The sequence below is a fragment of the Hyaena hyaena genome, unplaced genomic scaffold, assembly GCF_003009895.1.
Source record: "Hyaena hyaena isolate Hyena2069 unplaced genomic scaffold, ASM300989v1 scaffold_2, whole genome shotgun sequence".
In the NCBI taxonomy this organism is placed as follows: domain Eukaryota; kingdom Metazoa; phylum Chordata; class Mammalia; order Carnivora; family Hyaenidae; genus Hyaena; species Hyaena hyaena.
Window position 1 is genome coordinate 4365966 of NW_024080634.1, and position 27103 is coordinate 4393068.

General features: G+C 46.4%; 1 protein-coding gene across 3 annotated transcripts in view; it reads right to left on the reverse strand.

Annotated features, from left to right (window-relative positions):
- Positions 1–19756, reverse strand: part of RUNX1 (RUNX family transcription factor 1) — a 251033-nt gene extending 231277 nt beyond the window's left edge. For all 3 annotated transcript variants that reach the window (XM_039228414.1, XM_039228421.1, XM_039228411.1), the window contains exons 1-2: positions 19521–19756; positions 19300–19416 (exon numbers count right to left, since the gene is read on the reverse strand). In XM_039228414.1, the coding sequence (XP_039084345.1) occupies positions 19300–19357 (58 nt within the window). In that variant the 5' untranslated portion in view covers positions 19358–19416; positions 19521–19756. The remainder of the gene's footprint in view (positions 1–19299; positions 19417–19520) is intronic.
- Positions 19757–27103: the final 7347 nt, after the last annotated feature.

Below are 27103 nucleotides of genomic sequence, written 5' to 3' on the forward strand. Positions count from 1 at the left end.
GACAGGCCACCCCATTCATGTCATCGTTTTGTTCTCCGACTATTTCTCCTGCTTGTGCCTTTTCTTCTTTGCTGGACAGTAAGCTCCCAGAAGGCCATTTCAGGTCACATAACCTTTGCATTCCAGGCTCTTTTCTAATATATGGTCATGACGTATCAACCGTTCAGTGCATTTGCTGATGGGTCATTGCTAACATGTTCTACAGAGTGTGATTAACCAGGCACCCTGTGGGTCTGGGATCAGAAGAGGCTGGGAACGAAAATGGGAGTGGTAGTGACAGGGTTTGAGAACCTGGTTGTATAGTCATTAAAGACACAGATGGAGTGTGGAAAAGGGAGTGTGGACTCCCAGCTCATCTGCTTGCTGTATGAAGCGGGGAAGGAGTTTCTTTTTGTTAAAGATAGTTTTCATTCTACTTGAAATTCCGGTGGTCAAATCTATGAACCAAAGGATGGATGTGTGTTTTTCAAACTCATCACCTAGTGGCCACTCTCTTGAGTGGCCTCTCCCCACTGTCCCCTCTGCTCCAGCTGACCTCCCTCCTTTTGTGCACAGTTGGTAGTCAACTCAACAGCCTACTCCAAGCTCAAGTTAGAGGAAATTTTATGTGTTACATAAAAGTAAACAGAATAAAAGTATGGTAGTACATCAATGACTTAGCAGAGAGCAATAAACACACCTCAGCTTTAACGCCAACATAACTAGGATTACTACTCACGCAAACTTGGCTTTCTTTCCTGGCCTTTCTAGGTTCTGAATTCTTATTCTTGTTATCTGAGAGCCTCCATGTTTTCACTTTCAAACTCGGCATAACAATATTGGCTCATAAGGCATTGGGTGGGCAAGTGGGACAATGTGTGGAGACCACCTGAGAGCCTCATGCACAGAAGGTGCTAGTAACCCACAGTGCCCTGTTCCTTAGTTCAAGTATACTTCCTGGAGGAAAGCCTCCTGGGGTTCCAAGCTATTTCTTGCTTCAGGCACCTTCACTTCACTGCATCTCAACCACATGCCCACCATTCCCTTCCAATCCTTAACTTCTCTCTTAAGGGAATCTTTTGGCTTCAGTAGGAATCCCTTCCTTCTTGGGTTTCAGGCACATCCCTGTTGGCCACATGGTCACTCTGCTCACCAGTGTGGATGTGTCCCCAAACTCTGCTCCTAGGTCTCCTGCCTTCTCCTTATCTCCTCTCTCCAGCCTATGATCTGGTGTCTCTATATGCTGTCTCTGGCCTTGTCTCTTTATGCTGGGTTCTCTTGTCTTTTATCGGTCTTCTTCCTTTTCCTCTGATACTCAAAGCCCTTATGATAGTCTTTAGACCATCTGTTTAAGGTGATAGCTTCCTCCTCCACATAATAAAGAGATTAGGATCCTCTTTTACAATATGAAGGTACTTAGAGTAGATAGTGGTCTATGAAAGTCCTTGGAAATCCCCAAATGACCTCTGCCACCATAATTACAAAGGTCTTTCAGGTTTTCCATCTGCCCTTTGAGAGGTACTCATTCTCTGAAGACATGCACAATAGCCTCCCCAACTTCGGGGGGAGGAGTCGCACTTTCCAGAAACCAAAACACCAAGAGGGAATAAAGGGCAGACATACCTCTCTACAGCCATAGCTCTGGTGATAATACAAGGTTGGGTTTCCCAGGCTCGTCACTATTTACATTGGGGCCTGGTCATTCCCTACTGTGATGGGCTGTCCTATACATTGTAAGAAGTGTGATGGCATCTTTTGGCTCAACTGGCTGGATCCCAGTCCACTTCTCCTGTCCCTCAACCAGCTGTGACAATTACAAATGTCTCTGGACATTGCCAAACGTGCCCCATGGGCAACATTGCCCCTCACCTTGGACCCCCTCCCTCTAGTTAACAACTACTGATTTAAGATACTTCATGTTGAAAAGCTTGGTGAAGAAAATGGGAAGAGAAATATATCTGGAAAGAAGTTTCCAATATACGTTCTAAGCAAATGAGAAAGAAGACTGAACAAACAGACCCATGGGAAAGGAACCACAAGAACAAATCTTAAGGAAAAGGATGAAAATTACAAATATGAGAAGGCATTTATTTGGACAGAGTAGCCACTAAGGAACATTCCTGAATGGAACAAAGAATGAGGGCCAACCTCGACAGAATCCCTCCTGCTGCAGATGTGGCTCTGGGCAAAGCTGAGTGTGTCCACGTGACCTGGGTCCAGGCCCGGCTGAGGGGGATTCAGGTACAGAACGGCTTTTGGGGAATGGTCAGCGGCGATTAGGAACACAAGATACTCCAGTTGTTCAACCAATGCTCATGGTCTCGGAACAGAACGGGGAACCCACGTATGCAGTGTCACCTGGCCAACATTTCACTGAAGAACATTTCCCCCTTGATTGAGAGCTATGGAGAAAGTGTGCTGTGTCCACAAGATAGTCTGTGTGCCCACTCAGCCTCATGAGACTTTACCGAGAAAGACGAAACCGAGACCTTAATGACAAATCTGCTGTAAGTTATTTACCAAACCTTTTCTGGTTTTCCACTAGTTCTCTTTTTTGGACAAGAAAAAAATGGTTTAGCCTTCCCATAAAAAAGGCTTTTTTGAGAGGGTAACAGAAGAAGAGAAAGCACCCTTTCTGTTGTTTGTTGTTTGATGCCCTCGAGGTAACTTGATGGGAAATAGAGTGGATCTCATTATCTGTCTTATGATAAGAGACTCTCTTGGTCATTGACATTTATTTTCCCATGTTAAGTATTCAATTTAAAGAACAAACCAGTCAACTCAGGAACAGAAAAAAGTCCCTTGACTATGTGTTTTTCTCACATGTTTCTTGTGTACTTGCTTAGCCTCCCACAATGGACACCAACCAGACTTCCAGCCCAACACCCTTTGAACAGAAGTGGAACCAGCCCCATGCTGCCTGCTTCTTTTTACCCAAATATCCCCACATCCTCTTTCCTATCCTTGGCTAATCACAGGAGTTAAAGTGGGAAGCGAAGTCTGAGTAGAGTTCTTATTTTCTTGCTCCCAGTGTGGTTGTATGGGTGGAGAGACTACTGTGGCCCCTTCTGCCCATACAACTGGGGCTTCTGTACCTCAGCAGTAAGCACAAGGCCAATGGATTTATCTGTCTATCTGTTCACCTGCCTATCCATACATCCATAAATCCATCCATTCATCCAAACATCCATCCGTGCATCCATGTATCCATCCATCCATCCATCCATCCATCCATCCATCCATCCATCCATCTAACATTTGTTTAGTGCCCACACCTTGTCAGGTGCTGTGAACAAAAGAGAAAAAGGATTCATGAGATTATTTCTCAAATAGCTCAGGGTCTCTGGGAGAATACATTTCTAAACAGAAAACCTTGAATTACGTTTTGGTGAGTACTGAAGTACCTATATGAACTGAATAAATAATAGTCAGAACTGGAATGTGCCCTGTTGCAGGCGGGAACTTCTAGTGGGAACTCTAGAAGTCTTGGCCACCCCTGCGTCACTCTGGTAGCCCACTGGCTTCAGGGGGCAAACATAGACTGTGTCCATCTATGACCATGATGGGGGTGTGGGGATGCCTGCTCTCTTCCCTGCGGTATTTTTAGCAGACACATGTCCCACAACTTGTAACTCGCACAGGGACTTCCCTGCACTAAACAACAGCCCCATTGAGTGGCTTTGATAACTCTGCTACCAGAAATTATGGTAACAATGGCAACTGTGCAGAAGAAATATTTCCCCAGAGAGAATTTGAAAATAACATGCAGAAAAGTGACATTGAATATGCTTTGGCATTTCTGAAAGTTTTGACTAAATCTTCAATGATCTGTAGGTCCTTGAATCTATCCTTACCTGGTCTTTTTGATTCCTTTTCTTGTAGGTATCAAGAGCCTTCATCAAAGACAGGCTGACAATACCAATATGAAAAAGGAAATAAAATGAGTTGTTCAAAATCAGGATTCAGAACTGCAGCCCCATGAGCTTCTACTAGTTTTGAAACAGGTAAGAGCTCTATCGTTGTCAATTCACTGTCTTATTTCCCTCAATGTCTGTACTGAGAGGCTAAGATCATTCATATATAATTTATTCCAAAGGACACAAGCACCCAGGTCACACCCTCTCTAGAAGACTGTCTCTTAAGCATGCGTAGTTTAGTGGTTAAGCGCTCAGGAGCCCAAACCAGACTAGGGTGCTCCCATCATGCCACTTCCCAGCCGCATGAATTTAGATGAGTTTTGTGGCACGCTGTGCCCTGGTCCCCCATATGCAAAACAAGGAGATTAACTGTCCCCACTGTGTAAGTAACAACAATGACGTGAGTGCCTATTTGTAGGCACTTCACACAGAGCCACCTGAAGGTTGGGACACCTTCCACTAAATTAATGGAAGGAAAATTCTCAGCCTGCGCGATGCCTTTCACTTGGAAGTCAGCACGGAAGGATCTCCAACACCTGCCCTCTCATTTGACAGGGGGGATGTGGGAGCGGAAGATCACGTGCAAGGGCACACGCAGCTGGAGCCAAGAGCCAAGTCAGCCCAGGGCTCCTCAGCCTGCTGCCATGCTGCACCCCATACCTGAGCCGCTTGCTGCTGGCAGTAAAATGACCCAATCTGCAAGGATGCGTTAAGTGCCCCCGTGCATTCATGTGAGTGCCAAAATTAGGGTGTTGCAGATTTTGCTTGCTGTGGTGTGTAAAGAGGAAAATGGGAAAATCAAGCAGAATGGCGTCTCACATAAAAAGGTACATCAGTTGGGCAGGTGATGCCCACCACCACAGGTGAATTCAGCTACAGTTTACTGAGTATTCTGGCATTCCTAACTTAGTCCTAACTAGCAGGTAAGCAGAGCCCTCACCTGCTGCTCAGATGACGAGAGGGGGCCAGAGAAGGTAAGCAGGCTGCCCAGGTGACTCAGTGGGAAGAGAAGAGCTGGTGTTTGGGTACGGGCCCACTGACCCCACAGGCTGCATCCACTGTCCGCCCCGTCCGAGGCTGGGAGGGTCCGGTCCGGCTGGGCTCCGCCTTCTGCCAGCCCTGTGGCCTGGGCTGCTCCATATGCCTTTTGAAAATAGTTATCACGTGGGGATTAAGAGCTGTACTTATCTCATAAGGTTTTTTATTAAAAGGGATGATGGTGGCAATGTGTCTGATGCCTTGTAAGCACCCGGTCAGTGTTGGTTGTTCTCCTCATTAATAAGCAGCCATGAAAGTTCATTGTCATCTGCTGCACAAAGCAGTAGCCTTCCTGGCAATAGCGCAGAGGGCACGTGATTGGGCGGAGCCTGGCGGTGGGAGCTCCTCCCTCTCATCCTCCGGGTCCAGAACCTGTCCAAGGCCCGGCAACGAATGTCTTTCCCTGCCTTCTATTCCGTCGGGCCACGTAGTCTTTATTGAAAGGTGGAATGGACAGATGAGGCTGTCATTTCTGTATGAATGTGATGCTTGAGGCTGGCCTCATGTGGCTGATGTGGACAGCTAGGGCCTCTGAGGGGGGCCGCTGTGGGCCTGGGGGCCAGGACTCCCCAGGAAGAGCCAGAGCCTGCCTCAAGGACAAGTGGAGATCACGGAGGGAAGATGGAGGGAGGTGGGGAGGGAAGACGGACTGGGGCAGGCCGGGCCCTGGGGTGTGTGCAGGTGGCCTAAGTCAGCATGCAACGGCATTATCTGAGTCACAAGAATTCCCCATATATAATCTCTAGCGTATACCGTGGAGTTTTTATTTCCCTGTGAATTGCACACTCTGCAGAAGGAAAGCAACTCTTTTGAGGTAATACGGAATCACCTTTCCAGAGGAGCTTTATTAGTTTACTATTATTATTATTTTTTTTATTGTGGAGAATAATTAGCTTGAGCGCCTTTTAATTTGTTCCCATTAAGATGTTTGCATAGCAGCAATTAGAGCCTGGCGGGCTCCCCGCATTCTGGGTGAGCAGGGGCCTCTAGCTGGCTGTGTGCTGGCTTTGGGGGGTGGGGAGGAAGATAATTAATTATTGCGGCCTTTGCCACGTGGAGAGCCCAAGGAGAAAGGGAAGGAACTTTCTGTGACTCTGTGGTACTGGTTGTAGAATGATCAGATGGGAAAAGCTTTTTTGTACTAATAAGGTTAAGGAGAAAAAGAAAACCTCAAACCCACCTACTTGGAAACAAGATTTGTAATGATGTCAGAGGCCTGGCGACATGGACTTTTGAAATGACAAATATCTCTGCCAAAAGACGGAAGGACTGTTCTCAAAGGCTCACCGGTGAGTGGGTCTCCTGCTGTGCAAGTGGCCCCTGGTGACATGGAGGGTCCTATTTACAGGAGGGGTTGAAGCCACTTCTTGCTGTCTCTGCTGAGTAAACTGCTTCCAGACAGAATTTTTATCTCAACCACAGGAATAATTGGGTGCGAGCGTTTGCTGGGACCTTCACAGAAACACTGGCCAGGGTCACGGTCATGACATTGCAGGCTTGGGGGGGCTCCTTGGCTTCCTAAAGGATGAACTCAGGTGTGAAGCCCCTGATTACTGGGCAGATCATTCTTTGGGTTCTTCTGTATGTGGGTCCTGGCCATGGACCAGGCAAGAGAGCTACCTGGGAGGCAAAATTTAAAGAGTAGCCATCTCTCAAAGTCATGCCAGCGTGCAGGGCCAGCCTCACCTGATCCTGAGAGTGAGCACCTCCTTAAGATTTTTTTTTGTAAAGTGTCTCGCTGTCTGACTAGAGTGTCACCCCTGATGGACTCCCGGACTGATGGATTAGGACAGATGTTTGGGGAGAAAGACTTAGGGATGGTTTCTCCCCCCCCAACTAGCATCTCACTGTTGTCTTGGGAACAGGTCATTCTGGATTACACTCTGGTGTGGGCACCGGCGGCTTAGAAAAGTGTCTCTTGTGGCCTGAATGTCTCCCTTGGGGGCAGCTCTGATGGGGAGGGACCACCACGAAGATAAAAGTGGGCAGAGCATCGATGACTCAGATGGGAGGGACCTATACCACTGAATGCGTCCAGAGACAGGTAAGCAGTCCAGGACAATGGATGGTGGAGTGCCCCGGCTCAAGGGCACCTGAGGTTCAACCTCTCCTCTCTCCCAGCACACGCAGTGTCACCTGCTGTCCAGGGACGTTGAGTAGCCTCTAACTCTCTCGTGTCAAACAAAGAGGATGGTAACCTCCGGAGAGGCAGACTGTGGGCTCTGCAGTGAACACCTCCATTTGCACCTGACTCCCTCGTTTACCATCAGCCCCACCTCGAGCAGGTTACCTAACCTCTGCAGGCCTCACTTCCCTCAGTAAAATCTGATTAGTAATGAGAATTCCTGCTCGTAGGTTTTCGCAGAGGATTTAATGAGGTAACACAAGAAAGAGCTTGGCACAATGCCTTGCTGGTATATAGTTGATGCTCAATAAATACTAGCTTTACTATGACCGGTCTAGCATTGGTAAGCTCAGCAGTCTGCCAAGAGGCACGAAGACTATTTCTGAGCTGCTATAAGAAAGGTTGATGCAATAGTTCATCCTAGTATGTGGCCGGCTCCTGGCACAGTCATGGGGTCATTCTCTGGGCCGAGCAGAGGTTACTCTCCTACCCTAGCCTCTGTTCCACACATCTTCCATGGCATTTATCAGAGCTACCTTTTATCTACCTACTCTTTCTGTGTCTACTGGTTCCTATTTTACCTCAAATCCTCTTGACAACCTTCCAAAGTAGGGATTATGGCACCCACTTTACAGATGGGAAACCTGGGTTCTGCAGGTGTGGGTAGATGAGTCAAATTCACACAGGTGGTAAGTGCTGGTGATGGGGTAGAAACCAACCCCCTGACCTCAAAGCCCTAGGCTCCCAACCCACACCCTCCAGTCAGGCCTGTCTTTCTGGTCTCCCGATCAAAGACAGCTCATAGAAAACGACCTGGTGGTCAAGAACACACAATTCCTTCTGGAGTAAAGCTTATGCTGAAACATCAATGGAAGATTCCAGGGGAAGGAATAAAGGTCCACTTGTAAAAGCTGAGTCCCAGTTAGCAAGACAAGAAATTTGTATGTATCTGGAAATTTTCTGTGTCAAATTGGAGTATTCTTGGAGGAGAAGGAAAAAGCATCGCAGCTTGCACTTTTAGGTGTATCTTATTTTAATTTCTATTTGTAGGCTGCGTTTTATAATGTATATGCCATAATTATATCAGTACAGTAGTGCAGGCATGTAACTTATAAGTAAATAACTATGCATAGGTTTTCAGGTATGCTAATTAGGTTTTATTTATATGTCATGTGATCAAAAGAGTTTGGAAATGACTCTGGACTTTCAGAAGTTGCTGTTCCCCCTAGAAAAGGCTTTGTCCAGTTCAGTACATCAAGGGGAAAAATCCCAGTGGGTTGTTTAAGGCGTGTGAGTTATGCTGGCCTCTGCAGGTGTACGAGTGTGTGCGTGCGAGCGTGCGTGCGTGTGTGTGTGAGAGAATGCTCAAGAGAGGAAAACGCCTTTATTTACTTGAGAGAGGCTGCTTGAGACCATAAGTACTTTGACTCAGGAGTGCGGTGAGGACACATATCCCTGATGGCAGATGGAGCCTGGGTTCAAGTCTTGTGGGAAGGCATTTTCCCACTTCCCAAGGGTCCCTTTGAGAGCTGGAGGCTGGCAGCCTTGGCTAAAGCCATCTCTCCCCTCTCTGTGTAAACATGCACATTTGCAATTCCTCTGGTTATTCAGATTTCACCAGAGACTCTCATTAAAACCAGCCTGGTTAACCCTAAAATTGCTTAAGGGGGTGGCGGGTATGTGGTGGGTAGCTTAGCTAAGGCACTGCTGTGTTTGTCAGCAAAAGAGAACACGCAAACCACAGGGAGGGTGAGAACATCCAAATCACACCAGGGTAGAGGAGGCCCTTCTCTGTTCCTAATGCGCAGCTAAGCTGCAGCTCCATATAAATTCCTCCACTTAATGTTTCCCCCCCACAATGAAAGGGATTCAGCCTGTAAAGGGCTGTGGTGTCTGACCCATGAAAAGAGTAATTAAGGAGGATTAAGAGAGGTGTCTGCAAATTATTGAGATTCCCAGATGGAATCTGCCACTGAGGTCAAGTGTCTACGAAACGCTAGGGGCCAGGGGCCAGGGGCCAGGCAGACCCAGCTCCTGGTTCTCACTCAGGTAATGACCAGTGGTAACCCCATGGAAAAGTGAATGTCTCTGGGGCCTTAAACAGAGAGATGGCTAAGATCACTCCAGCCAAAATATATATTATGTATTATATGTTCTCTGTGGTGTACTATTTATTATATATTATTCACATATAGTGTAGATTATATATTACACATAGTTATATTTATATATAATATACAATATATATTATATATATTTATATATTGTGTTTTATATATTATACATACTAATTACATTCATATATATTAATATATATTGCATGTTATATACAACTGTATAATACATACAGTTGTATTTATATATTTATATATAATGTATATTAAATATATTGTATATTATGTATTGTATAATATATAGTACATATACAACATATAATATACAATATATATAATATACAATATATATAATATACATAATATTATACATACAGTTGTATTAATACATTTATATATAATATATGTAATATATGTATTTGTTTATATATATTTACAATATGATATACTTAATATACAATATATAAGTATATATGATATTATATATTATTATACATACAGTTGTATTATACACACATACAAACATAGTTTCAAATGCCAACTGAAACTATATAAAACTATGTATGTAGAATTGTACACACACACACAACTTAGAAAACACTATACAGGACGATGTCTCATAGTTCATTTGTTATTTAAACAGATTCATCCACCCTCATGATACAGATACAATGATCGCTTTGTTTTGAACACAACCTAGAAGGAAGTGTAGGAGAGGCATAGTTTTAAAAAATTTTAAATATGAAGCAATGCTGGAGGATGATTGGCAGGTGAACAGAATTTCCGTTGTTGGCATTGGTGTGTCTTTACATGACCCCACACCCTTCAAAGTCCTCATATTTGTTTAAGGTTGTTTAATAATTGTTCATCTGCTCCAGAACTTTGGGAGTCATGGCCACCCTGATCTTTATAAAGAGTAGACTCAATAATGAGAGAGTTGCCATTTGAATTTCTGTTCATCCTTGTCGGTGCCTATGTAATTTCATTTTTACCCTTTCCCACCGCATTATGTGCTCCAGCCTGAAGGGCAGAACTATTTTTCCTTCCTCACATTTTCTCCTTGCATGGGCTCTATACACGTATGAAGTTTCTGAGTTTTATAAATTGTATCCTTGCAAAGTGGGTGCATGTCAAGTTCAGCTGTGACCGATGAGGAGGTGGACGGGCCCCCAGACGCAGCTTGCAGATGGTGTAGAACGAGGGGCTGGGTGCACATAGTTCAAAGTGCAGCAGAAGCTGTGTCATAAAAGGCAGCAAACTGTGGTTGGCGTTACTACTGCTTCTGGGAAAAAATGGCCCCCAAGCCAGTGTATTTCAGCTCATCTATGTTCTCTTTTGCACATTTTGAGGCTACAAGAAAAAATAACCATTGAAGGCTATGCATGCTAAGAAAAAAAAAATTGCAGAGCAAAAGGAAATTGCTCTTACCTTGAGCAATAAGGGGCAGCTCTGATGTTAAATCTCCCTTAGAAAGCTCACCCCAGGGTGGCCCGTGAACCCAGATTACCATGCAGTGTGTTCAGGATTTTAAGTGACCCGTTTGCTCTTTTAAACATACTTCTATGTGGCAAACTGAATACTGCAATATGTTTTTAGAGATTTCTTTAAGGTCTACTACTGCAACAACAACAAATGTCTGAAACCCTACACATTTTCAGAAGAACTTAAGTGTTGATCTAATATACTAATATAGACTAATGAAGCTCTCAAGAAGAGGTGGAGACAGAGGTTTTTGCTTTCGGTGCTCCTGGACCATCTCTATTTCATTGATTGCTCATTTTATGATTTCATTCTCCATCAGAGATCAGAAAAGTTTCTTTTGAAGAGTCATAGTCCTTGCAGACGACATCTCAAACACCAAGAGTAAAAGTTGGACAGTTAGCCAGGAAGGTAAAATAGAAGCTTTGCAAAATATCATATTCACAGATTTCCTTCTCCCAAAGGACACGGTTTCAAGATTTGGTGAGCTGAGTCTGTGACTTAGAGTTATTTTAACACGGGCTGCCAGTTTATACAAAGAAGCATCAGTTTTGAAATCAGTGGAGCCATTGGGCAAACCTAACTAGCCAGCTAAGATTTCTGGTTTTGGTGCCCTTTTACATTAGGGCCCCTGAAATGCCTGGGAGAGCTCCCTGTTTAGAAAGAAGTCCATCAGAAAATAGACGCATAAGGACCATGGACCGTGAGGGTGCTGGCATACACAAAATCAACGGTTTCTCTAAGTGAACACCAATCTTACAGCAAAACAAAATGAGAGATTTACATTATCGCTTACTTCAGGGAAACACTGAATAAAGATTTTTTTTTCCATAATGAGGCGCTGACTTGCAGGGAGATGGTTTGCATCCAGACTGAGGAAGTAGACAGGGCTGGTTGTTACGAAGCAGAAATAATCTATCACTTGCAGAAATACAAGGTGTGAATGAGTGCTCTATCTCTTAGATAGACGCTTATTATCTGGTTGTTATATTTCCATCACAGATAAAAACATCTTGAGGTAAATTTAAGGAGGGCAAGTTAAAAAAAAAAAGAGTTCCTTTCAAGAAATTCTGTAGAAAAAAAGAATCTTCTTTTAAAAAAGGGGTGGGGGAGGCGCGTGGGGGCCTAGTTAGGTAAGTGTCTGACTTTGGCTCAGGTCATGATCTCATGGTTCATGAGTTCGAGCCCCGCATCGGGCTCTGTGTTGACAGCTCATAGCCTGTAGCCTGCTTCGGATTCTGTGTCTCCCTCTCTCTCTGCACCTTCCCCACTCACACTGTCTCTCTCTCTCCCTCAAAAATAAATGAACATTAAAAAACAAGCTGCAGGGTGTCGAGCTCTGAGATTTTGAGCATGCAAAGGAGTCAGGGCAAGGGAAAAGTAAACTATTTGCAGTTACTGACAGGTCCTTCGGCCCCAAGGCCAGGTGTGGTGGCTCCCACATAAGCAACACTCCCGTGGACGTGGACGTGAGGCTGTCTGCTTGTCCTCTCTAACCCGAGAGGCAAGTATGACCAAGACAATAGGTGTGACCTTGCCTCCCATTTCACCAGCCCCGGGCCCCGCCCCATCCCCCTTCCAGAGGATCCGAGAAAGAAGCCGGGGTTGCTCTGTGTGTATTTCAAAGCCCTGCTGACAGTCGAAGTGTTGGGATGGACGAGACGGGGTGTCATCAGGGAGCAGTCAGTCTAGGAACAGCTTTGGCTGTGGCAGGTGTGGCGTGGGGCTCACTGGACCTCCCTTCCCAGCTGCCTGCCCCTCTGCTTTCCTTCACTCTCAAGGCAGGAAAGCGACAACTCCATCATCCCAGGCACCTTCCGAGCCCAAGGCTTTGCGACCCGGGTCTCGCCTACATGACATTGAAGGGGAAGTTTGCAGAGGAGGGCTTCCTTTGCTGAATAAAAAGACAGTCTCACAGGGAGAGGGCTTGAGGCCTCCCCTCTCCTTCCTGCCTGGACAGATCTGAGGCTCAGGCCCAAACACAGGGGCATCCCGGCCCCACTGAACCCGCCATGGGCCATCCTCCTGGCCTGCGTGCCGCAGGAGATGGGCCAATCCCCGGCCACTCAAACCGCTAGAGTCAGATTTTCCTAAATGTGCAGCCAAATGTAATTCTCACTGATAAACCCTAGCAGGAGCTTTGCACGTTATATGTCACTGGGATACAATTCATCACCGTAATCATCTTTTGGATACATGGTTTATTTCTCTGTCTTCATTTCTTCTTTCCCTTCTGTGGCATCATTGGGTGTTACCGAGGGAATGGAGGGGAAGGAGAAGGAAGTGAGAGAGAGATTCAGAAAGCTAGGAGAGTATGAGAGTGGATCTCTCCGACAAAGTGGGGGGGTCGGCAAACCAGAGGGGCATCCAAGCATACTTTTCCAGCACGCCAGTGGCTACTTGAGGTTTTGCACTCTGTTACATGTTCAGGAATCATCCATGGTTCTCCTGAAACACTCCCTGATTATGTTCAGGGCTTGCCAAGCTCTTCAAGGAAATGGTCCCTCTCGACCACTGGGGGCCATTAGACATACATGGCATTTTTTGGTAGGGAAGGGACAGGCCCAGCAAGATACATTGCTTACGCCTTCTTTCACTCAGCCAAAACGCTGAAGCAGGGCACTGGTGGTACCCAGGAGGAGGGACATGGGGAGTCCAGGAATGCGAGTCACAGGGCAGGTGTTGTGCGGATTTTAACATCCGTTCAGGGACCAGAGAAGCTTCTGGAGAATTCTCTAAAGAACGGGAGTTAGAAGGAAAATTTTTCGAGCCAATGTGGGAAAAGGCTTCACGTGTGTGAATTGGTAGGAGGACTATTTCCTATCAGGACATAAAACAATTAAAAAGAATAGCCGCTCCGTGCAGCCAGAAGAACTGCTGTGATATGCTGCGGGGAGCTCTCTGACGCGTTCAGAGGTTTTGAACAGGAACTCTGTAACTCAGAGGCCAGCGCGTCTAGAACATTGCCAGCCCCTTTTGGTAGAAAACTAAGACACAGAGACATTTAATGACTCATCTAGGTCACTAGGAAGCTACCTGAGAAACTGAAAATGAGCGGGAGTTTCCTGTGCGGCCTCTGCTCGCTCCCCCAGTGAGAGAAGCGGCCGGGGGTGTCTCCATCTGGGGGCTTTGGTAAAGTAGGTGATCAGAAATGTCGCAGAGGAGCACGAAAACAGGCGGCCTCTCAGGCCTGGAGAACCTGCTTGGGGTTCAAGGGTGAAATGGCTTTTTCGTTAAGAAAAGAATTGAAAATACATGGATTTCCTCTCGAGGAAGGAGAGACGTCTGTCAAGGTTAATGTTATAACACACCCCAGTAGTCTCCATATTTAAAGTCACACGTGTGGGGTTAAGGATCCGACTTCCGCTCAGGTCATGGTCTCATGGTTCGTGGGTTCGAGCCCCACATCGGGCTCTGGGCTGACAGCTTGGAGCCTGGGACCTGCTTCGGATTCTGTATCTCCTTCTCTCTCTGCCCCTCCCCCACTTGCCCTCTGTCTGTCTCTCTCTGTCTCTCTCAAAAACAAATAAACATGAAAAGAAAAGCCACACTTGTTGAGTTGAGCTATATAAGGGGTCTAGGCTCTTCTGTCCTCTCTGTGGGTGCTTCCGAGTAAGGGAAGGGTGATGTGATGATGAGAAAGCCATTGGGCTGACTGACTTCGCACCTCCCACACCCCACTGGGGTTCCCACAGTTTCACCTTTGCCCAGGCTGCCTTCTTACCTCCCTCCCCCCCGGACCTAGACCACCCTTTCTTCTCTCCTCTTGGTTCCCACCCACCATCTCTTCCCCAACCCCTGGGTCACTTTCTCTAGGGAGCCAGGTGTCAGCCAGGATATTGTGACCTCTCCTTTCCTAGAGGGACAACCTTTGACAGAGTGTCATCTTAGACATGAATCCAGATCACCGAGGTACTCAGCTGCCTGTTTTGTGATTGTGCCAAGCACTTTACACGGGTTACTTAATTTAGTCCACACAGCTACGTTAGCCATACGTACTACCACTATCTTCTTGTTTTGTAGATGAGGAAACTGAGGCTCATGAGAGAAGCTGCTTTATGCTCTGTGGCTAAAGCCAGAAAAATGGAAAGGAAAAGTCCATCATCGCTGGGCTGTCTGTGCCTGGTCCAGGTTCAGCCCACATCCCCTGCCTTATTGTCTTACTGTTCCCATCAACTCCAGGTTCTCTCTACACCAACTCCCTGCCAAGCACTGATGGCTTTAATAAAGTCTCTGCGGGTGGTGACCTTGGACCCAGCCTTGCTTTCTCTGTAAAGGGGCAGGTCTCCAGGAACACACATTTCAGGGCTATTTTGAGGGAACAAAGGAATCTCCTGGCTACTGATTTCTTTCCAAGGCTTCTTGCTGTTTAGCTCGGGAATCAACTGCCATTTCTGAAGACACTTCTGCTACTGATTGTTCGCTGGGCCTGCACTAGGTATGTGAGCAGGTGTGGGGCCCCCTGCGGACTGACACCCTTCCCCCATCCCCCGCCATCCACCCTTGCTGCTGAAGTGTGTCTTGCAAAGATTCTGAAATATGGGGTCAATCCCACTGGAGGAAACAGAGCCAAGCCTGGCTTCTTCTGGGGACAGCTTTTGGCTCTTTTAAAACTTAAACATTTCAGAATTGCTTTGTCATTTTCAAAGGTTGTTAGCGTGCAAAGAAACTAAATGGCGAAGCGTATGATTATGAGTTTAGATCGATTTTTAGCACCTTTTTTTTTTTTGCCCCCTCTCAGTTTCACAATGTGTGGGCAGTTTCAAGATATGAGGCTCCATTTTGCACAGAGTACGGGGCTAGGGTCTGATTCTTCAACATCCGGGAGAGCCCCTAGTCCAGTTTCCTCATGGGCCAGAAGCAGTCAGATTTATTAAGACATGTGTCCTGGGTTGCACTAGGTCTCCTCCAAAATTCATAGGTTGGAGTCCTAACTCTTAATACTTCAGAATGTGACTGCATATGGAGACTGAGTTTTTACAGAGGTGCTTACTGTTCAATTCAGGGCGGGCCCTGATGCCACATGCCTGGTGCCCCTATAAGAAGGGAAACTGGTACACAGATACACACAAAGGTCGCATGAACACACAGGGAGAAGACGGCCATCCGCGAGCCAATGAGAGAGGCCTCAGAAGAAATCAGTCCTCTCAACACCTTGAAGGCTTCCAAAAACAAAGCTCTACCAGATTTCGCAGTGAGACTTCTGGTCGCCAGAATCATGAGATGATACTCTTGTTTTAGCCCCCAGAAACACGGCGGCTCCAGAAACAGAACACAGATTTCACACATTTCAAACTACGATGTCCAGTTTAATGTATGGCTTTCTGTGACCTTGACTCTTCAGCGGAGCCAGAAGTGTCTTTGGGAAGATTTTTCTGAAAAGCGTGACAAGCGGAGGTTCACAGAGGAACACACTTCAGACACTTCGCCTCATGTTCTGCCATTCCCTTTGAAAGATACCTCCAAGAAAACAGTCGTGAGTCAGCCTCGCTGAGATTTTTTTTTTTTACCTGTGGTTCTAGGAACTCGGAGGCATATTAGCATTCAGGCTTTGCATAGACCACTAAGCCACTTCTAAGAACAAGGCTACCTGAGGCATTGTGCAAAAGTGTGCATGTGCCACCGCTTTGCTTTTTCACAGCTACCACCGCCCGTTGGGCCGACACCTTGGACCTCGTGAGGGGACGCCAGTGTGGGTTCTGCAAGAATGCCACGTCTCGAACCACGTGGGTTCATTCCAGGGAACGCCAGCCACGTCTTACCTTCTCACCTAAGCAAATGAAGTGAGAGCTTGGTGCGGTGTGGTGGGAACAGAGTGGCATTCTCTGTGGTAGCCCACATTCACCTTGCATGACGCTCTTTCAGACCCTGGCTTGCCTCTCCAGGCGAGGGAACAATGGTTTGCTTGGCCCATACCTCTCTTTCCTCTCAGTTTCCACATGGGTATCTCTGCCAAAAATGAGTTACGGGTTTCCTTCTGTGAGGATTGCGTGGACTGATAAAGCATCATCCTGGGAAGGAAACAAACGTTGCTTCCCCCTCTAGCTCATGGCTGCAGTTGGAGAGGGAACACTCACTGTAAATTGTGCGGAGCAAGAAATGACCACGGGGCTGAGCACTGCTGACAGCCGGTCTTTGGGAACGTGGCTAAGGACACTGAGAGAGAACCATTTGCCACAGATGACCAGACACAATTCTCCTAACATCACGCTCTCAGGCGGCACTCAAAAGGCACCGAAAAGCAATGACCTTTTTTTGCCATCCCTCCAGCTCCAATGAGCGTGGACGGCTGATCCTGACGATGCAAACCCTCCATTGGTGGGTCACCTTGCTAAAATTAACTGGGAGAGTGCCAAGATTTCACGTTGGTTCCCTGAAATGAAATCTCAATGCCATCTTATTTAAGTTAGAGATGATCCAAGCCCCCAAGTTCCTTTTCCTGACACAGAGGGGTGAACAAGGCCTTTGTCCAGTAGCCCTTCTGAGACTTGATTTGGGTCTCAGGGCTCTCTCTGTCAACTGCTCACTTTGAAAGCAAGCTGCACCTTGGGGCACCTGGGTGGCTCAGTCGGTTAAGTGTCCAACTTCAGCTCAGGTCATGATCTCACGGTTTGTGCGTTCGAGCCCCGCATCGGGCTCTGTGCTGACAGCCAGCTCAGAGCCTGGAGCCTGTTTCTGATTCTGTATCTCCCTCTCTCTCTGACCCTCCCCTGCTCACGCTGTCTCTCTCTCTCTCTCAAAAATAAATAAAAAAACATGAAAACAAAATGAAAGCAAACTGCACCTTGTTCCTAACCTGGGGAGGCTCAGTGACCTCCATCAGCACAAGAGCGATGGGGCCGTGTTAGGGCCTGAGCTCCTTCTATTTCCTGCTGTTCGAGCCAGTCTCTGGGTCTCTTCCCCATCTCTGCCATCTGGTCAGTAAGGACGGCTTTGAAGGCAGCCCCACACCATGCACAAAATCTAATCTATTGCCCAGTGGAATGTTTTCAAATTTCCTGACTCTGTCTTCCTGAGTTTGATAACATAGGAAACAATTATCACGGGGAGGGTATTGAGAGCAGAGTGAAGGCAGGAAGACCTTTCTTTCTGTTATTCTACAAATATTGCTTCCTTTGCTCGTTAGCAGCTCAGAGGAAATGCAGCCAGGGAGCAGCTCGCAGCTTCTCACCAGCGGCCGGCATCTCTGCCACAGGAGCCCGGCGCTGCTCTGTGACAAGGGCGTGTGACTCACCCACATCGCATGATTCAACTTCACTAAAATTTCCTCTGCTGCCAGTAAAGAAGCATTTGCAAACCCTCTAATTTGAAGCTTTGAATCGGTTAATGACTTGCTTTCTTCCCCTTCGCCTGAAATCTTCCTCACCACCCTCAATGCGAGCGCGCTCGCACACGCACACACACACACACACACACACACACACACACAGAGCTTTGTCAAGTTTTTACATTTCAGGGACCCGGAAACACAGAGGCTCTGTGACATTCACAATAGCATTTGTTGTGACAAACTGGCTGGCAGCCCTCCGCATTCCTCTGCTCATTTGGCTGCATGAATAAATAATGAGTCACAGATACTATTTGGGTGCCCTCGGAGAATTTGTAGCCAGAAAATTAATTATGCCCCCGATCCCATCCCACTCCGTCCCCCTGCTGCCAAACCATGAAGCCACATTCTGCAGGCGTTGGTCAAAGTGCGTGCCCTGACACACTGCAGTGCCTTCGCGACATTTTGTGTATTATTATTTTTGTTTGTTTAAGCACAGCCCTCTTTTCCCACCAGAGCTGCACAAAACGCACAGACACACACATACTCACACACCCAGAGCCGTGGCCCCAGCACAGCTTTGCACATTTCGAGAGGCGGGTTGCAAAACTGCAGACAGGTTTTCCACACTGGCCGTTCCAATTAGGAAGCGCACCAGCTAATGACCCGAGCCGCGACGACGCTCGACTTAGGAAATTTCTTCATTGCTCTTTGTGCGCGAGAGATCTCTGTACATGACAACTTGCATTTCCCCCCCTCCCTTGAAAGACGCCTGCCGCCTCTTTGCACTGAGGCTACATGGAGCGTGGCCCAATCCTGGGGGTTCTAACCCAGACGAATCTGCCTGGCTCTTGCACTCTCTGCCTTCAGGGGACAGCAGAGCTGCCACTTTGTCCCCAGAGTCCCCAGGCTGCTCTAACATGTGCCTGCGAGCCTGCCTCCGCCCCATGCTGGCACCAGCCCTTCTGGCTGGTGGTGCAGGCGCCCGCTAACCCCCCGGGGCGGGCTGAGTTCAGGACTCAGCCACAGTCACTGCGGGCAAGGGACAGAAAAGAAAACCCAGACAGCTTCTTGCAAGCTTTATAATCTCTAGGACTTTAATCAGGAACAGCCCAACTTACTTGCACTTGACAAAGTTCTCACACACCGACCGAACACTTCAACAGCTTAGCTAAGTATTTATTAAAACGTTTCTGAAGGGCTGTCATCTGATGAATAAGTAATCCAATAGCCTTGTAATCATACGCCTGAGTTTGAATTCCTTCCACAAAACAGACAGGGAATCGACGGGAGCGACGTGCACCGAGTTACAACCGGCTGCCATTTCGTTATCTGCAAAGCCGAGCCAAAGTAGGTATCAAAAGCCCAGAGCGTACTCACCTCTCATGAAGCACTGTGGGTATGAAGGAAATGACTCAAATATGCTGTCTGAAGCCATCGCTTCCTCCTGAAAATGCACCCTCTTCCGAAGGCGGGGGATTCAATGATTTCTTTCACCTTTGGAGTGAAAACCAAAGAAAGGTCACTGTCTTAACCTCACCTCCCCAACCATGGCTCCCTGCCTTTCTCTCTCTTTTTTTTTTTTTTTTTTCTCCCCGTACCTCTGGGGGCTCCCTGAGCCCTGCGAAAGATGTACCTTGGCGAAAACAAAATATTCAAATTGTTCAAGATTTGAAAAAAAAAGCGAAAAAAAGCGGCGTCTTGGCTGTGGCTTGGTGATGCTCACCACTCTGTGAAACCCTGTGGTTTGCAGTCAATGTGATTCGTCCTGCCTGCTGACCACTATGCCGGGCGCAGACTTCTGACACTACCAGCCTACCCAACTTGTGGTTCTGTGGTTGTTTATGAGGCCCAAAGAAGTTTTCACACAACCCAAATTACAAATTTAACTGTTCCCCTTTCCCCAGCCCCATCTTAATTGGCTCTTGCCAATCATGTGACTTAAGTGATGTCAAATTTCTTTTTTTTTTTTCTTTTTTTTTTTTTTAACTTTCTGAGCAGGGCCCTTCCTTCCCCCCACCTGCCCTCCCCGAGGCGGTTCAAGAAAAGAGGCAAGGAGCGTTTGCAAGAGAGGGATCGTAGAGAAAAGTGACTCAGTCTCTTATTATATCAATGATCTTTGCCGGTTTAGGACAACTTGGGTCTTTTGTTGTTATTTGTGGTTTTGGGAACTACTGATTGTTTTGATACCAATTTCATTGCTGCTTATTCAATAGTAATTCAACCCTGGCATCAGGCTGCTGCTCAGGCAGGATGTGGATCCCATCACTTAAGACGCTGGGCATCAGCTCAGGAGAATCCAGCACTTGGTAAAGACTAGGACAGCGTAAGTGAAAGTACAAAAGGAAAAACAAAATAAAAGGAAATGTTTCGCAGAGAGCCTGACCCCTGAAAGGGTCTAGCAACTTGCTGGTATTGTAAAGCCCAAAAAAAGTTGGGGGGGGGAAGCATTTTAATTTTGTGCCCAAAAGATCGTTGTAACAAAAGCAAAATTATGTGGTTTTACTCCTCTTAAATGAACATCTTTTCAGTACAGAGATGAAATCAGAGTTCTCTCTTACACACACACACACTCAAATTAGGAATCTACCGGAAAACAAAGAAAAGAGAGGGCCTGCATTTTGAGCCCCAGCAGTGGCTAATCTGCAACCGTTTATTTTTTGTTTTCACCTGTGAATGTTGCCTTTCTCTAGTTCAATTGGCACCGATAGGTTAATTCAGACCTGTAGGTAAAACGCAGGTGTTAACACTACCATAACTACACTCTGAGTGCGTTAAGAAGACTTCACAGCAGATAGAGGAACCAGCGCAGGTCTCCTTTACGGCAAGCCCCTTCTCATGGGACTCACTGAAGGTCATGCGGCTCATCCTCTACCCCAGGAAGAAGTCACGCCTGCTCGGAGGTGCTGCAAACAGGATAACTTTGCACGTGGGCAAGCCATTCTGGGCACACATAACTACTTCTCTTTCCTGCTTGTTGCCTTTAAGCGCTAACAAAATACTGTGCTTCTTGAAGTTCCAACATAAAGAGAGACTCTGTTTCCCTGATTTATTCTTATTAACTTTGCTCTGCTCCGCATACATCCTTCGTGGCACCCTGGGCACGCCACGTTTCAACGCACACGGTCAAGGGCAATCAGGACGATGGATCCAAGATGCCGACGCTGGATTCCAAACTGCATGGCCACAAGCAGCCAAGGGGCTTCAGGAAGCCTGTAGGATCAGAATAACCCCTTGGTGTTTTTCTCATCCACTCAGTTTTGCCCATACCCACTCTGATAATGTGCTCACGGGCAAATGGCGCAGGTCTTTTAAGAGGAAAAGACATGATTTTTACTTACTCCTGTTTTGACTAACGCAGGAATTGAAACTCAAGAGACTGCTTTCTCCCACACTTGTGTGAAGCTAGCTTACCGAGTGTTGACACCTTATTAATATTTAAAAGAATAATAAGGTAGGTATTTCTTTTATGTTTATTAATGTCCATGCATGTTGCATGTTTCCTGTTGCTTCTCAATGCAAATCCCTTGTGAAGATAGTTAAGACCATGTCCCTATGCTCACTGATAAACTTACATGTGGGTCTGAGCCCACATCAAGCTCTTTTCTCTCCTCTGTATGTAATGTTCCCTGGAAGGATCGTAATAGCTGAAAGCGTAACATGCAGCTGTCACAGCAGAGCTGGCTCAGACTTATTAATGACTTAGCAATTCAAGTGGCGACGCAGATAAATTCTGATACTTCGTTTTAGAAACTCCCCAGATGGTTTCAGCCTTAGGTGTCCAGATGCTTGAGAGGAGGCGGCTCTGGATGGGTCAGCTAACTGCCCGCATTCTTGGGTTTTCCCTGTGTGCCTCGCTAGAGCCGAACATGTATCTTTTCCCAGATGAATCCTCCTAGGACAGGTCAAGGTTAAAGATGACGTGTCAGGCTGGAGTTTGTGTTCACTGAGGCCTCACCGTAGCGCTGCCCTCAATTGTAATCATCGGGGTCAGAGTTTTGATGGGGCACCAGGGGGCAGAGTTGAAGGCCAGCGCGAAAGGCCCACTTGCTTTGCCTCCGTCCGGGTTATCAGCCGCAGCAGGACCTCAAAGCTTGGTGAGGCAACAGTTGGAGCTTTTCTGGGCCTCCTCCAAGTCATGACAATAAGTGAAGACTCAGCCAGCCACTGGTGAACTTGGCCTCACCACTTCCCTGGGAGCCCAAGACGAAAAGACACATATATCATCAGTGAGTCGCCTGGAGGAATCCTCAATCCTATCTTAGCGAGAACTGTTGAGGATTCTTTAGGTTTGTGCATTAGCCCACACCCTGTGACCTACTTCCTGTGAGTGACTCAGACCTTGGGCTGCTTGCTTGGGAATTGTACCCAAGCGGCTACCACCGACTGTGGCTTTGCCAAATAATTGGATGGCAGTTTTCATCCTCACTCAAACTGGCTACAGCTTCTACATGCCACTGTTGGGGGCGGGGGGGGGGGTATGCTCGGGTGTCATTTTTAATGGTTCTATAAAAATACCACCAAAGGTGGAAAGATGCATGCCTGCATAACCCTGTAATTAATGTATAAACTTCTATGTGCGACCCAACCCAATGAAAGCATTCTCTGTTAGGCCTTTTCATTGCATGATACTGCACAGTGTTTCTGAGCATGTTTATTATAAAGCAGATTCTCTGACAGAAAATAGAGGAAAGGAAGGACCTCCAAAATTGATGTAGTCTAACATCCCAAAAAAGGCAATGCTGTTAAATTACCTCCCCATAGCATATATTTTCATTACTTTCTCCTTCTTTGTATTCCAGCAGAGGTGCTATCGAGAAACTTCCATGCCAGGCTGACAACGACCTCAGTGATGAATCTGAAACTGAGACATGGACGTCAGAGCTTCATGGAATGAATACAAGCTGCCCTTGGCACCCCAAAAGCTCAGGGTAACTGAGACCGCTGCAGGCCCAACTGTTACAGATCTTTCCTGGCCCCTCAAGATGGCGGCCACAGTGGGCAAGTCTCTCCTTCTTCCCGGTAAGAGTGGAGTTCAAACTGAAGTCCCACAAGACTTCATTGTATAGCCAGATAAGAGTTTCAGTATTTATTCCTTTACCTTCCCTGGATGGAGATTTATTGCTCTGTGGAGAAATAGGACTTAAAAAAAAAAAAAAAAAAAAAAAGGCAGGCATTAAAACCCATCAGTGAAACCTGTCAACCCATCCAATGAAAGCTGTCTAATGACATGAAAGGCTGTTTAATGACCATTGTTTTAAATCTAAGAGTTTCCAGTGCTCCACTACTCAAAGGGTGGTCTGTAGGTCAGCAGCACTGACATCGCCCAAGAACTCGTGGGGGATCAGAATCTTGGGCTGTAGTCCCAGACCTACATTTTTGGGGTCTGCAGTTTTACCATTTCCCCAGGTGATTCCTGCACACATCAAAGCTGGGGAGGTGTGGCTCTGAGGAAGCCCGGCATAGGCAGGGATTTGGTAAAGAATACGCTATGATAACTTTCTACAGTCTTTGAGATCTGTTTTCCTTAGAGCTTTCTGAAAAGTCTAACTTTTCTACCTTGTTGCCTTGGCACAATTTTTTAAACTCTGGGTGTTTCTAGATAGCAGAAACCCACAAGAGGTGCGGCTCCCGTCCTCCAAGATAGAGCTTTCTTGGATGGTCACTCAGACCTCTCATCTCAAGTGCTGGGTTTGGGTCAAGTTTACAGTTTGAGGTTTGACACACAAGGTGCGGAGGCTCCCGTGTGCTCTGTCTCCCAAGCTGGTGACCACATGTATGTAAACAGAAGGCCTTTTTCCTCCAGGGGCACCAGACTCTCGGTTTTTACCTAGTTTGCATTTTGGAAACACATCAGTCCTGTGAGTTCTTCCAGACGCACACCACGTGTTCATGTGGTAGCGTTGCAGGTGGCCTCTGGGGTCCTGTCATGAGCCATCCTCCCTGCGGGATGCCTGCCTCCGCTCTCCAATGGTGACCTCGCACATGTCATAGCCTGTACTTTGTTCCAGAATGAGGGACCCGGCCTTAGACTGTCGCCACTTGGATCAGCCAAGGCAGAGTCCAGAGGACCCGTTTACACAGGAGTCTAGGAGTTTGGCTACCTCTTTCCAATGCATCTGGATCCTTTCAGGCCTGGCCTGGGCCAGGAATCTTGTTTGGAATAGTTTCTCTTTACAGAATGTTGGCTCTTTAGCTTCTGGTGCCATTTGAAACCAGGAGGGTAAAACTGGAAAACTTAAACAAACCCTCTTTGAATGTTAGAAATGTTTAGCATTCGAAGTTTGGTCAAACGATGGAAAACATTCCGAGCTGGTACTGAACTTTCCAGCCGGTTCCTCCAACCTTGAGGCTAATTTTAGCATGAGGTCCAGGGAGAGAAAGCTAAAGGAAATGAAGCAACTAAAATTACCCTGCATTGGAGAAGCGGGAATTTACATCGGTTAGATAGTGTAAAATTCAATAATCCAGCTTAGGTGCCAAATAATGAGCGTCCCTTCTGGGATCAAAGCACCTGGCTTTGGGGACTTTGGACCTTTATTGTAATTGCTACCCATTTTCCTGGAGGTAGGCAAATTAACAAACTTTCACAAGATTCCTTACCGACTGACGCATAATAGTGCCTTTTTCACCGGGGTGCTCTGAGGATCAGTAATTTTTGGACTATGCAAAGTGGTACTGAATGGCATTAAAAAGAGACCTGTGGCTGATGCTTCAAGATGGAAATATGTAGTATGTGAATTTTAATACTTGAACTCACCAGGTCTCACCAACACACGGCATCAGGTCCCTACATGAGAGGTCTGGGTAAGAGCAAGTAGAAAATACAGCCTCGGCAGTCGATACTGGAGAAATCCGCAGTGTTCATTGCTTAATTTTTGAATTAAATGTTCTTTGGGAAGAATATTATTCAGCCATACCGACGCAAGCTGCAAATTCTTGCTGAACCTCAAAATGTCAAAATTAAAAAAAAAAATCAACTGTACTGAGAAAACAAAACACTCCCCTTAAAATTGTGCGGTGTGTATTTTAATTTCCTCCCGTTTAAGTTCCCGTCCTTGCCTGGGCCAGTTCAGCAGCTGGCTGGATTTCTGGGCGAAGAGCGGAAAGGAGGATCCTGCCTGCGTTCTGGTTCTGATTTCACTTTCTCAAATGTTCACTTTATTCAAAGCAGGGAGAAGAAACCAGGCTATCACCACGTGCCACACCACTGCAACTGCACTACAGCGATCAGAACACAGCCCCTCGGCCTCTGGGACCAGTCACATCACATCCTCACTGGGACGCGGAATGTATTTGTGACACACATACACATGCATTCACTTGCGTGAATGTGACTTATCTCCCACACATCCCTTCTATCTGAGATGGTATTTTTGCCAGGATAAGAAAATTTGTTTTAATTTTTTTTTATTTAAATTTTAGTTAACATATGGTGCAATATTGGTTTCAAGAGTAGAATTCAGTGATTCATCACTTACATACGACACCCAGTGCTCATCCCAACAAGTGCCCTCCCTAGTCCCTGTCATCATCTAGCCCATCTCCCACCCACCTCCCTCCAGCAACCCTCACTTTGTTCTCAGTTATTAAGAGTGGGGGGCACGTGGGTGGCTCAGTCGTTTAAGTGACCGACTTTGGCTCAGGTCATGATCTCGCAGTCTGCGAGTTCGAGCCCTGTGTCGGGCTCTGTGCTGACAGCTCAGAGCCTGGAGCCTGCTTCGGATTCTGTGCCTCCCCCTTTCTCTGCCCCTCCCCCACTCAAGTGCGTGCTCTCTCTCAAAAATAAACATTAAAAAAAGTTAAAAATATAAATAATTTAAAAAGAGTCGCTTGTGGTTTATTTCTTTCTCTTTCCCTCCACCCATTTCCCATATGTTCATCTGTTTTCTTTCTTAAATTCCACAAGTGAGTGAAATCATATGGTATTTCTCTTTCTTGAATTTATTTTGCTTGGCATAATACATTCGAGCTCCATCCATTTTGCTGCAAATGGCAAGATTTTATTATTTTTGATGGCTGAGTAATACTCCATTATATACATATGTATATATCTCACATCTTCTCAGGATAAGACAATTTAGAGGAATTGAAAACTTTGGTGGACCTGAAGGGCCCAGGGTGGTAAGATGGGGTGGTTTCACCTGAATTTTTGTCATCAGAGGACAATGATCTTGGCTGGCAGGTCACATGAGACTTTGGTGGCTTTTTGATTATGATGAAAGTATTTGTCTTTAGTTTGTTTCCCCGGGCTTTTTAAATTTTGCCATCACTCATTTACAATTCTCGGATTTATATGGAAAATGGAGACTCCAGGACCTGAGTTCCTGCCCCCGTGAGCCACATGCTGTGAACTGGGACTCAGGGACTTCCTCACACTCACAGCGGTTGCTCAGCGGATGTGGAGGGGTTCAGAAAATCAACCTCATGAATGTCGACAGGCCTGAAATTGTAGGCAAACAATCTGGGACTCTTCAGAAAAGAATTCTGAGCTCCTGGAGAATCTGGTCTCTTAGGTCGCCGTGAATTTCCTTGTCTATGAAAAGATGTTCGGAAACTATACACTGCACCTGATTTTGTAGGTGACCTTTAACTTCTTTCTCCATGCCTTTATCTTTAAACAGGAATCCCTCATTTCCTTTTTGACCGGTGTTACTTGTCAATTCTTCCTCCATTTGAAATCACACCATTTCCAAAAACAGAGGCTTCCTTTCTCTTCTCTCCCCTTCCTTGGTGATGGTCATAGCCATTTATACATGTATGAATACACTCAGCTCTAACTTTACTCCACAACTCAGGCCTGAGAGCCCTCTCCTTCCGTCCTCCCCAGCTATAGGAATCTACGTCTGGGTCTCTCTCATCCCACTCCCCCCGAGTCAGGCTTCTGCACTTTCTCCTTCCCTATGCCTGGTGTGTGTGCTTCTCAAGGCCACTCTCCCTCACAGCAGTGCTTTCCTTTTTCCTTGAATTCTTCTCTTATCATGACACGACTTCACATGTGTCTTAATCTTTGGCAGAATCAATCAATCCCTCCTTTATCCATACATTTTTTTTTGTCTCTTCCAATTTCTTCCCCTAGGCTTTACTAAATATCAGGAACACCTCACTTTCTCCACAACTAGTGACTTCTCTAAGTATTTGAGTACTAGGTTACCTCACTGAGTATCTTTATTTCCTAACCTTG